This window comes from Mauremys reevesii, linkage group 20, assembly GCF_016161935.1.
Source record: "Mauremys reevesii isolate NIE-2019 linkage group 20, ASM1616193v1, whole genome shotgun sequence".
In the NCBI taxonomy this organism is placed as follows: Eukaryota; Metazoa; Chordata; order Testudines; family Geoemydidae; genus Mauremys; species Mauremys reevesii.
Genome location: NC_052642.1, coordinates 24,163,059 through 24,175,898, shown reverse-complemented (window position 1 = coordinate 24,175,898; position 12,840 = coordinate 24,163,059). Strand labels below are relative to the sequence as shown.

General features: G+C 45.9%; 1 protein-coding gene across 1 annotated transcript in view; it reads right to left on the bottom strand.

Moving 5' to 3' along the window:
* Positions 1-794: 794 nt before the first annotated feature.
* The window catches only part of RTN4RL1 (reticulon 4 receptor like 1), a 65,015-nt gene continuing 52,969 nt past the window's right edge, over positions 795-12,840 (bottom strand). The window contains exon 2 of the mRNA XM_039507282.1: positions 795-3,866. Coding sequence (XP_039363216.1) covers positions 2,503-3,866 — 1,364 coding nt within the window. The 3' untranslated portion in view covers positions 795-2,502. The remainder of the gene's footprint in view (positions 3,867-12,840) is intronic.

Sequence of the window (12,840 nt, the reverse complement as noted above, 5' to 3'; positions counted from 1 at the left end):
GAGCTATTTCAGATCATAGATTATTTGTTTTGGCTGCATTGGACATCCCTTTAGTGGAGGTTTAGAGCCATGTAGACAGAAAAGTTTGGATAGGAGCTGGAACAGCGAGGACTAGATGAGTAATCTATTCTTCCCTCTTTCTGGGACTGTTCCTGTCATTACCCAGGAACTTTGTTCTGAAAAATACATGCTCAAGCCCCACTCCCTCCCTCTTTGAAAGGCGTCCCATCTCCTGTGCCTCTTCAAGTTTGTGAGGCAAGCAGGAGACTCTGCACTTGTTTCTTATTAAAACTCTAGATGCCTCACTTCAAGACTGAATGGTGAATCCTTGAAACTACATAGACATTTTTTGCCCCCAAAACAATTTGATTAGGGGGTTTCTCTTTCCAGTTCCAGGGACTTCTATGAACCACTCTACCCAACAGGGGCCTACTATATTTAATAGGAAGTTCTCAATACTGAAGTTTAAATAGCCCCCTCCCCCCCCCCCCACACTGGCACCAAACATCTCAGATGGAGGGCAGGCTGATCGTAACAGGGTACCCTGCAGTAAGATGCCCCCAGAAGGATAAATATGGAACATGAGTTATCCCTAGTAGGCTAATGATTTGGAGAACAGGAATTTTCCTGAGGTTTCCATGAGTCAGCGCATCCTTGCGCAACCAGTTGGTTACATGCTAGAAAAAGAGCCGTTTCCTTAGCACTGTTGTCTGGTTCCAAACATCAGCTACAGGCCAGACATGTGTCACTGCAGCTGGAGTATTGTTAGGAAATGAAAAACAGGCTTTGCTTGTCCAAGATAATTTTATTTCCCTCTTTTCATAAACTTCAGTGTTTTTCTTCTCGCATATCCACTCTGACAGGGAATTAATGTGTACTGTTTGTGTTACATCTAGACATCATCTCTAGTCAATAACACTACCATCTCCACCATACACCAGCCTGATCCAGACCAGAATACACGACCCCCTTCCCCAGCACTCCAGCTTCAGGGTTACTGCCAGTGGGTCAGGATAGAGGTTAGATGGGCAGGTAGACCTGCTTCTTCTACCCCTCCCTTCCACAACTCCCTTTGTATGGCTGCTTTATACATTTTTTCTATCATGGATGAAAGTCCTGGGCACTCTGTTCCTTGCAGGCGCTTATCAGATTCCCAGTTAATCGTTTGCAGCCCCTTTCTGAGTCTCCCATGAGATCTTCCTTTTTAAGGAGCACCACTTCCCAGGCTGTCAGGACTATCTCTGGAGTCCCTGCACTACTCCACCACTTGAGTGAAAACCTTAGACCAGCTATAAAGGTCCTCACACGGCTAACACTGTTGGGAACTGCTTCTCACTCTTGCTAGAAACGTCTGCCCTGGCCTCATGATGCTATCTAGGAGACAGAGCTCCATAGCTGTGTATGTTTGGTCTGAACACTTCTAATTAATCCCTTTCTTCCTGGCATGTGACAGGTTAGAAATTAGGTCATAAGAGTGAGTTTTGGCTCTTCAGATATTGACTTTGTTATATTGCATACAAAAAATCCCCCAAAATCTAGTGCTCTAAGTTGCTAAGAACATTGGTCCACTGTGGTTCCCCCGGCACACGCTGAGTCTGATGGATGGCTGCCCAGCATCTGTAGGCACTGCTGCCAATTGTTTTCTAGAGAAAATCATATACTGTTCTTCTGCTATAAATTCAACAATACAATCCTTACATCTGAAGATATAGTTTCCATATAGTTTATAAACATTATAAGACATACATATGGATAATTGAGGGGAAGGGAACCTGTGCATTTGTTTATTTTATATGTGAACACAGTTACAAAAAACGCACCTTCTGTAGGAATCTCATTTCGTTTAAGTTTTAATATCCACCTCTAATCAGTCTTTCCTTTGGTAGTTGGCTACTCCTAGCCTAGCAGGCAAGCCCTGTTTGCTATGTGCCTGAGATATACAGGGATTTGAGATTGTCTTCTAAGAGAATTCTGGCCAGCTTTGGCCTGTGGGATTTGGAGCCAAAAGGGCTAAAATGTGGGAGAACCAATGTCCTTATTATACATTTGGTAAGTGTCTTTGCACACCGTTTCAGATAGATGGTGTAGGCTTAATTGGTGATCATTTTTACAGCAATTCTGTTCCCTTCAGTAATCACAGGGTCTTTCAGAGCTCTCTCAAATTAACAGGGTTTCACATAGAGCACAGCTACTGTCCGTGTTTGTCCAGTTGTTATTAATGAAGGCTTAGCTCCTTTTTCGTTATGTTGACTTTTCTGTAGGTGCTCAGTTGGGGCTGTTTGTGACAAGCATGTGATAATGCCTTTAATCCACTCCTGCTGTGCGCATTCTGTACAGTTCATGTTTATAATCCACTCGTCCATGTATGGAGACCATCAAAAGCCTAAACAACATTCTTTCCTTCACAAGGCCAAATCCTCCATGTACGAAAAAAGAAGAAGAAAAGAAACTCTGGTCCTTTGTAGATTGGTGGCAGTACAGACACTATCAGTCACAGCTAGCTCAGCGTATTATGACCACTAAAACCATTATAAAAACTAGACGAGAGGCCCTGATCACCGAGCTCCCAGCTGCCTGCTGTACTCCACTGGGGGGTCTGATGGGTGTCCGCCGGGTGCACTTACCCTTCCGCTTGGGTGGTGCAGTTGGCATCATGCCAAAACTGAATTTGTGCTGGTAGTCAGGCACATAGTCCTGATCCTCATGAATGCTTTTCCGTGGCCCCAGAGACACTGGCTTAGAGGTTCGGTTGCGGCTTTTGTGGCTGGTGCAGTTCTTGCTGGGCTTTCTGTAACCTGGACGTGAACCGGGAGGTGCTACTGGTTGACTGCTGTGTAAACTGTGCTCGACCCCTCTCTCTTTACCCTTCTCCTTGGAGGAGTGGTGTGGGTGGTGGTCTTTGGAGGCTCCTCTGTCTGCTGTGGAGAAAGTGTGTGTTTTGATCTGATGGAGGGACTCAGACCCAGAACAGTTCCTGTAGTCCTCTGCTTTTAGCACCTTCAAGTCCTTGCCATGCATCTGCTCAGGAGACTCACAGATCACGCTGGAACTTGAACCTCTGAATCTGCGCAACCAATCCCAGAGTGACCTGGATTTGCAGTCACAGCTCCAAGGGTTGCCATTCAGCCTGAGAAACTCCAGGGCTCCCAAGTGGGCGAGGCATTCCCCCTGGAGCTCAGAGAGGCTGTTATTGAACAGGAAAAGGGTGGTCAATCTTCGGAGATCGTGAAAAGCACGTCTGTGGACCCACTGGAGTTGATTTTGATGGATAAGTAACCTATCCAAGTTTATTAGTCCCCTAAATGTGTTCTGATGAAGGCTCCACAGCTTGTTTCCATGGAGAAAAAGATGGCTGAGATTGACTAGGTCAACAAAAATATCATCCTGAAGGAATTCTATGTGGTTATCTTGAAGATAAAGATATTGTAGATTGTGGAGGCCACCAAATATCCCACTGGGTAAAGAGCTCAACCCACATTTGTACAGGTACAAGGCATGGAGCTTCACCAGCCCTTGGAAGGTCTCAGCTGCTAAAGCCCTTAAATAGCGATTATCCCCCAAATCCAGCTCTTCTAGATTAACAAACCCATCAAAGGTGTCTGGGTCTATGAAGGTGATGTTATTGGAATAGATCCACAAGGTGACCATGGATGGACTAAAGTGACCTCGCAGAAGCAATGTGATCTGGTTGTTCTGGAGGAAAATCCTCTCGCTGTTTTCTGGTATCCCCTCTGGAATTGATGCAAAGTTGTGGGCTTGGCAGCTGACAGTCATAGGTGATGGGTAACATATACAGTCAATAGGGCAGCATGCAGTGAAGTGAATCTCAAGTCCCAACAGCATCAGGAGCAGCTCCACATAACCCCCTGTTCAAAAAAGGGAGAAAACAAGGTCAGTTGAATTACGATGTCTTGTAAATCATTCAAAACCACCTGCCTAGTAATTATAGCTGTGAGGATTATTCCTAGTGAAAAATGTATCCAATTAACTCAACCGCTTTTTCTGTCCATAAATTATCCACAAACAGATTGTGATGAGTAGGTTAGTTACTTGTAGTTGTCCAAACTTACTTCAGCCTATGGGGTGTTTGCCAACTGTTTGCTTTGATTATTCCCTGGTTGTTGTTTGTGGTGTATGAATGGCCACCTTAATCACATGGTGTTGTGGCTGCCCTCTGATTGGTCAACTGAAACTGTATAAATAGGGTAAACACTTGCAGTGCAAAGAACGAGTTCCTGGCTTGGTGTCAAAACCAGGGCCGGCTCCAGCTTTTTTGCCACCCCAGCGGTGAAGAAAAAAAGAAAAACCTGATTGAGCTGCTGCTGAAGTGCCACCGAAGAGGAAGAGAGGGAGAGAAGGACCCGCCGCCGAATTGCCACGGAAGGTCCGGATGTGCCGCCCCAATAACGGACAGAGCGCCGCCCCTTTTTATTGGCCGCCCCAGGCACCTGCTTCCTTCGCTGGTGCCTGGAGCCAGCCCTGGTCAAAACACACTGTTCACCTGAAGAGCAATCATTCAAAATGTTCATATGCTTAAAGCCCTCTTGTAAGTTTGTGGCAAAGCAAACAGAAAGGGTAGCAAGTGTGACAAAAGTGCTCACGAATAACAGTTCACCCTTCATCCAGCTCTTCTAGTCCTAATGAGAGACAGTGTTTGAGCCCCCATCAGTTATACCAAGGGGAATGAGGGATTTCCCCAACTCAGGCTGCTTTGCACACAGGAGGCATCTGCTTTACAGAAGCACTGAGTGTTTGCATCTCCCACTGATTCAGCTGGAATTTGGGTGCTCAGCGCCTTTGGAAACAAGCCCTAAATCTCTTGAAAGGAAAGGACACTCTAATTAGAATAGTCCTTCTTTTACTGAGTTGTAACACTCAAGGTCTTTTAAACAGCAACATACAGATTTAAAGCACAAGAGACTCACAGGAAATATTATTTTATCAGCAGTCAGCGGAGAAGGTGCTGAGTTGAAAACTAAATTTGGAAGTGGGTGCTCAAATATATTTAAATAGATCTCCTGTGGTGTAACATATTACAACTTCTGCTACCAAACAAAGTACTTCTGATCAGGGCTTTATTACAGCAGAGAATAAAGGACAAAAAAAAAAAAGGAGCAGTAACTATCATTCCCTGCGGTCAGCCTTTGTATTGCCAGCCTCACTGTCCTGTGCATTTCCTTCTCTCACTCCTATCTTCCTGCTTTCTTTCAGGCCATTGCCTCTCAAACTCATTGCACCAGGCTTTCATTTATCATTCAAATTCCACTTCTTCTGTTACATCCACAAACGCTCACCCATGTCTAATGCATTCTGCGCTGGACATAACAGAAAACGGGCATCAGATCAGAGTAACATACATCTGCGAGTGCCACCTGTCAATTAAACCCTGGCATATCAGATGGATTACAATATTCCTAAAAAGACTGCAAAGAGAAGTTCACCAGTATTGGTGCCAGGCTATCACAAGACATCCTGGGTTATGCTGGGCCATCTGAGATTTTATGATCCCCTTTTCCATGACTCAGAGATGAATCTAGGGTTCAGTATTTAGACCACATGTCAGGAAGAGAGTATAAACTTCCTTGTCTTTGATTCTGTTCCTTTAAAAGTGTAATTCTGCAGTTGGCTTCTCATGTAGTATAGTGTGAGATATCACTACATAGCTAATTGTGAGTCCTGTCCATTTGGTTCCATTCTTTGAATGCAAAGTTGTAATGTTTTTAGAATGATTGCACCACAAAGACTGTCAATAAATTACCAGCAAAGGGCACTTATATCTGAAAGTACTGTTAATAAAAATTAGTGTGCCTGAAAGTAGCTTGGCCAAACAGTCAGATTCCTGTATAATGAGTGTAGCAGAACTTCTGTCAAGTCATGCCCTTCAGAAGTTACAGGTTTGCATTTGCAGATGTGGATGGTCTTGTGTCAGGAATACCTAATACATAAAGATGTTATGATGATTGATGTTTGTTATTAGAAGCATTTTTTAAGTCACTAACATGACATCTGGCTTTGCTCTTATATGGGTTTAATTTCAAGAGGGAGAGGATTGTGGCCCCTTTAGACCTACTCATTGTAAGTCTCCTCACGCTGACCATGACCTCTTGGTCCCTTGATGGGCAAGGACCACTGTCTCCACAATCAGCAGTGGCAGCTGTGGCCTCAAAAACACTGATACCTAAAAGTGCCAGTCACCAAGTCCTTCCCATTCCCAACTGTGAACATGTAAGAAAAACAAAACTTTGCATCCATGGATCAAAAAAACCTTTACACGGGTGTGTCAGTATCATTAATCCCATTTTACAGTTAGGGAAACTAATGTACAGAGATTGATACTTGTTAGCAAAGTCTCCCCAGGCACTGATCACTGGGATGTTCTCTCTTTACATGAAGCCTGTTATCACAAATGCCTAAACAGAAGGGTCTGAATCAATAAACCATCTCCCACTTCTGAGCAGCATAGAAGCAGTGTGTGCAATGCCCACCACCAACAGTTTAACATACTGTTCCATGGCACGTTCGTCACCATGATAACAGGATAGCTGATGAGAATGTGTAGGCTGGTAGAAGTCTTATGATTTGGGTGATTTACGTGTACATGGTGCTAATGACACAGGCCACACAGTGACGATGAACACATTGGGCCTGCTTCTTCCCTGCTCTGCACAGAGCGGGTGTGAAACACCACTAATGCCGAACGGCAGAGTTTCACACTCACTCTGCACAGGGTGAATGACTGCACAAGCTGCAGGGCATGGGAGAATCAGGCCCCTCCTTGTAATCAACAAACACATGAATTCATGTTGTCTGACATTACTATCTGAAGGCGAAATTTGGGTCTCGGGCTAAAATGGAAGGTGGTTATGATACAGATTATTGTTGATGTGTTTCCAATTCAGCTTCCCAGGAATACAATGGTGAAATTGCCATAGCAAGGAGTTTGTTCTGATATCCAGGCGTGAAGGGAATTGTGTGAGGTTGGCAATGGACACAGTATAAATGCCAACATAAATGGATATTTTGGGTGAGGGAATTGGTAAAGCAGAATAAACTAGGCAACTCTCTAGTGACCCCACACAATACTCTAGCCAAGGATGTAAGTAACTTCTGCCCATAAAATTTGCTGATTATCTACCACTTTGAATGTTATGTTGAGGGATAGTCTCAGTTTTGGTCAGTTTGCAGGTTCTCTCTCATATACAAATCCAGAGGTGTGGATGGCCCAATACCACTGAAGCTGAAATTTAGAACAGAAGCCACTGTTAGGCCCTTAGTCTTATCAATACTGCCAGACTGGGGTGACCTGCAGTATGACTCTGTTTGTACCATATAATCCTGAGCGTTTTAGCCCTCTTGAGTTTGCAGGGGCACAGCTCACCAAAACTGAGTCGCCAGCCTTCCAAGAGCTTCCGTTTGGAAACCAGGGGTCCTTGCTGGGAACTGTGGGCCCAGCCTGCTGTCCTCATTAGAGAGCCAGAAATTGATTAATGTGCTGAAAAATATTCTATTATCTCCAGCGCAAAGTGTTTAGTTTCATGCAGCCAAGGCTGAAGGCAGATGGAGTGTCATTGGTACGTGTGTCAGAACTGACCAGGGAGGGAGAGTTGCAAAAGCTGAACAGAAAAATGCTGGTGGGAGCCTTTTAATTAATTGCTTTAAGAAGATGCAGCACTGTTGACACTGGTAAAGATGCCAAGGATCCTGTTAGTGCTTCACACTCCTGTTATTACACATGGGTAAGGCATTGTTTCCTCCTCACCCTCCCTTCATGGGGCCATTCTGCATTCACTTGGTTTTCACTGTGTTCTTACTGACTGGAGTGAATTCACTGGGCTGGCCGAATTATTTCCCATGTAGCATCTTTCTAATTAGGCATTAATTAGGCATTAGTTAATGCCTGCTTGAAATAATTTATCTTTGGATGTGTCCAGCTTGCAGTGTTACTTATATCAGCATTATACTCATTATTAGACTAACATCATTATAAATGTTCTTCATTACCTGCTAGTTTCCAACATATCAGCCTTGTTATTGGCAGTGAAAATCACTCCTCCTGAATGCATTATTAATGAATGACTATCTCTATGCAGCACTGGATTATTGTTATACACTATTACATGGTTAATGTTACCTTAACCAGTGCTGGAGCTGAAGCGCTCAGGAGGATTTGGTTTCTAGGGGACAGAGTCTGTGCACTTATCCAGACAAAATAGATCTTTTCCTTCCTGTCCATTTTAGGGCAGATTGTCTGTGTGGTGGCACCAGCATGGAGATAGAGGGGAGGCTGCATAGGGAAGAGGGAAAATTCCCCCACCTCGACCCTCACCCCGAGGCCACCCCCACCTTTGCTATAGGTTCTCCTCTGGGCTAAATGTCCAGAATCTGGATCTGGGACTGGTGAATCTAGGTGCACACCTTTTATCGGCAGCAGGGCCAATGCTTAGGACTCAAATGGGCGGAAGAGTGCTAATATGGATCAACGGCCATCAAGCCCCAGGTGCCTGGTGGAGGACCCTCCTTGGACAATGGCAGGAGCCACATTGCCGAGTTGGCAGGCACTGCAGGGCAGATGCAGCACCCTTCAACCATCGAGCCTCGGCTCTCCATTGGGTAAAGATTGCGGCATCCCAGAGTGTGCATCCTGCTACTACACACCGCGGATTGCACGTCAAACTATTCTGCGTGGACAACCTAGGGCTGCAGGGATCAGTGTGTCCCCCTGTGTTAGGGGGCTTTGTAGGGATCAGGTCTGCCTGCAGCAGGTCCTGGATGCCCTTTGTGCTTGGGGTTGCTGTAGAAGGTAGGGGGAGCCAGTGCTGCACCAGGGCAGTGGGGGCTTCTCTGCCGAGGTTTCCTTGCACATAAAGTAGGATATTTTAACTCTTATTTCAAGAGATGGGTAGCAATATATTGATTTGGGAATGTGAATTACTGTTGTTGGCCTGTCTCATGAATATAACCAAATCCTGACACTGAGTTTAGGGAAAAAGTTATTTATGCTAGAAGAATGAATGCCATTCTCCCCTGATATGCAATGTAGCTGTAGCTGTGTTGGTCCCAGGCTATTAGAGAGACAAGGTGAGGTAATATCCTCCTCTTCAGCTCGGTGCAAACTCAAAAGCTGGTCTCTCACCAGCAGACATTGGGCCAATCGAAGATATTACCTCTCTCCGTTGGCGCTATCTGCATGGCTGTTCTGCTTGACTCCCATTTTGATTTTTACTGCTGTAAAACCCCATGTAGAGCTACTTCATAATGTAAATAATATTTAATCAGAGGAGGATACAAGTGGGGGCAAAGCACCTGGCCCCTGTTCACCATCAAAGTTATCAAGCAGGTAGAAGCTTGGTCATCACTCACTCCCGAGGCCAAATTCACACCTAGCGCAACACCACAAACTGCCTGTAATGGAGCTGCCCCAGTAACACCCTGTTTCTATCAACCTAAGTTTTCTGCATCAAGCCCATGTGAGACAGAGGCACAAAGACAAGGCTAAAAACCCTAGGGGGCATTTACTTTGAACCTTGGGAACTAACTCAGAATGTCACATTTGCACACTGATAGACGGGAGTTGCTTTTTAGCAGGAAAAAACAATCTGTAACAGACGGTTACAATTCCACGTGCTATCTGAGAGGCAGCAAAAGGCAGCCTGAGCAGCAGTGGCACCTTGTCTTTGGGAACAAGGAGTTACATTGCAGATCAGAGGTGGGATGTTTCAGCAAGTCCGTATTCAGAGCTGGGCTTAGTGGACCTATCTGTGCTGTGTAGAGGAGGAAAACAAACAAACCTCTGCTACATCAGGACACACACTACATTTCCCAGCAACCACCGCTTTGTGTTTGGCCTCCACAGAGCAGCAACAGGTGCCTCTCTGGGATGAAGGCAAAGGAACAGCCTTGCACCACACCATCCCCATTGCTCAAGGGGCGGGAGGCCTGACGCTGCTGCTGGAAGGCCAGCGGCCTCTACTCATTCACTCCCTGCAGCCATCTGTTTTCAGCGCCTGGATGCTGGAGCCAGTTCTGGGAGCGTGTGCTCTCTGGGTGGTGAGCCTGCTGCCGCTGCGATTCAGCCAGGGAGAGCCAGCCACCTTCATCATTTCCTGCAAACGGTGTCATAAATAACTGACAGATCCCAGCTGTTTAGAATTATGGTTTCTGATAGAGTGACAGCTGCTTCCAATCCCCCAGTAATCACTCCGGCAGTTCTGGAACATTTCAGGAACATAAAAATCATTGGAGATAATTTTGTTTTTGCCTAATTTGGTGAGGCAAGCTGTGATTTAATAGCTATTATGACCTCGAAGGCAGATGACGAGCTGGAAGGCTAGTGTCTCCACACAGCTTTGGGGGCGGGGTGCCGGAGGGACCGTTACAGTTATTCTGGGGGAAGGAGGGACAAGAGGGAACCCTTTTTACCAACTGCTCAAAACTGCGAGTTTCAGCACTGTTCTAACTCAGGTCCCTTGTCCATTCACAAGTGAGAATGCTCTTCCCGGAGGCAATAGCCCACAAGGGGATGCAGAAGGAATGTCGCTGTGGAAAACGTCGGGAAGAAATGGTATAAAACAATGCATGTGGTCAGGAGTCAGGAGAAAACTGGGGTCACAACAACAGTTGTAGCCTAGTAACCTCCAGGATCCCTCAGCAACACCCCATTCCATTCTGGTGACACCTGCGAGTCTCCCTTCAGTGAGCTCTGATGCTGCTTCAGTAACAATTAAATATATGGGAATAAAAAATACAACTCCCCAGGTGTAACAAGCACAAGAGTGAATTGGTTCATAGGATCATTATTGCCTCTCTGCACACAAACATGCTTCCTCCTTCTTTAGCGTTGCCTTCTTCCCTCCCACCCACAGAGTTCCTCTGGCTCTAAATTAAATGCCTCCCATCCTGTGTTCCTGCAACACTGCAGCAGCCTCCTATGCACCCAGAGTTCCTGAGCCTGTTTATTTGCTTGCTTGCTTGCAGCAGTGCCATGAATGCTTCTCCCTGCTGTAAGTGACAACATAAGCCTTCTGGGGTGCATTACTGTTAGTCCAGGCTTGCAGTAAATGAAAAAGAAGCAGGTTCAGGAGCTCTGAGGACATTAGTGGTGGTTCTGGCAGGAGGCACCAACAGGAAAGAAATTCTACTGACCAGCAGGAGAGAAATTGACTTTGCTCATGGGTATTGGGTAGCTCAGGCTGTATTGGGTAGATACCCCCACCGCCTATGTGTTACCTTTGGGAATAGCCTGATTGGAGTTAACCTGAAGGTAAAACCCTTTCCTCTGCAAATCTTAATGTGAACAGACTCCTGTGGTCAGGAGTATGCCTGGGACATGTCATCTAGGCACAAGTTCCAGGGTCCCCCTGCATATGGGGTGGAGGAGGCATTTACCCTACTCTCCCCTTCTCAAGGTCAAACCCAAGGTCAGTGGGAAGTTTTTGGAACTTGTACATTTCCTCTTATTGCAGTTTTAAACCAGAGGCCTATAAATTTCTTAGTGTAATAATGCAAAAATCAATAGCTCTCTTTGGAACAATAGCTTTATCTTTCATTTCAGCAGGGCCCAATGCCTCCCCACAGACTCCGTCCCTCTGAATCAGACAAATTACTAACGTGGGAGAGTGTGTGGGCTGCTTCCCCTCACCACATGTGGGGGCTTCTCAGTGATATGGGACTTATTTCTTTATTCCCAGTGCTGTACAATTCCAGGACAGTATGGGACAGGTTCCTCTGAAGGGAGCTGTCTTATGCTCATTCTCTTCTCTGACATTCAGCCCAAACATGAACCCTTCAGGCCTTTCGTACCAGCAAAGGGGCTCCTCATAGCTCAGGGATCCCAGAGTCTCCACTCTCTGAACTGCCCAGGTTGCATGTTACTGTGCCCCTCCGAGTAGCTTAGAGGAGTCGAGGGGAGGCTGGGCTGCACATTTAGTGCCCACGGAAATGCCTTTTTGCCCACCCAGTTCAAACGCCCTGAACATCAGTCTGAGAGTTTCCAAATGAAACAGAAGTTCTGTATTTGTATTGCAGTAACACCTAGAGACCAGAGCTCCACTGTGCTAGATGCGTACGTACAAACAACAAGGGGGTGGTCCCTGCCCCAGTATTCTTAGAGACAGGAGCTGGACTTGACAACTGGACACAGGGGCACAAGTTATCAGTGAGGCAATTTCAATCAATGTCATAAGCCTGTCACAGCACAAGTGTAGCTGAAGCTCTTTCCTGAAAGATTTCAGTGGCACTGTACTCAGAATCCAGCTGAAATAAAATTTAGCATCCTCAGCATACATAGCTAAAGCCCGTTGAGCACAGAGACGCTGCTGGGAGAAGGCTCACAGCTGTCATTCTGCTGGAGATTGTCAAGGTGCTAACACACAGAGCCCGCTGCCTCTGGACACACGGACACAAAGAACAAAACATGCGTTTCTGGAGGTGGGTGGCATAAGTGTCCTTGGTATGTAAATTAAAGTCCAGTGTGCCTGGCACTGATTCTCCGCATCTGGCACACTGGACAGGAAGGTCTGGTCTCACTCACTTGTTTATTTTCCATTGTTTGCCATCACACTGGCTTGACATATGCATTGAAAGGCAGGATTGTCTTTCACATCTTCCTGGATGTGTGATCCTCAGAAACAAATTAGCACCGATTCACTTCTATATAGAGTGCAGCCATCAGGGAATCGCTCCCAAATTCACAGCGAAAGAAAGCAATCATGCTTCCAGTGCACTAATCCACTTGACGAGCAGCTCCTGACCCCTCGCCTCACGCGGGGGCTCCATTAGGAATGACAAACTGCATTGAAAAATAATAAATAACTACAGGAATTGACAAGGTGGCTGGAGGTC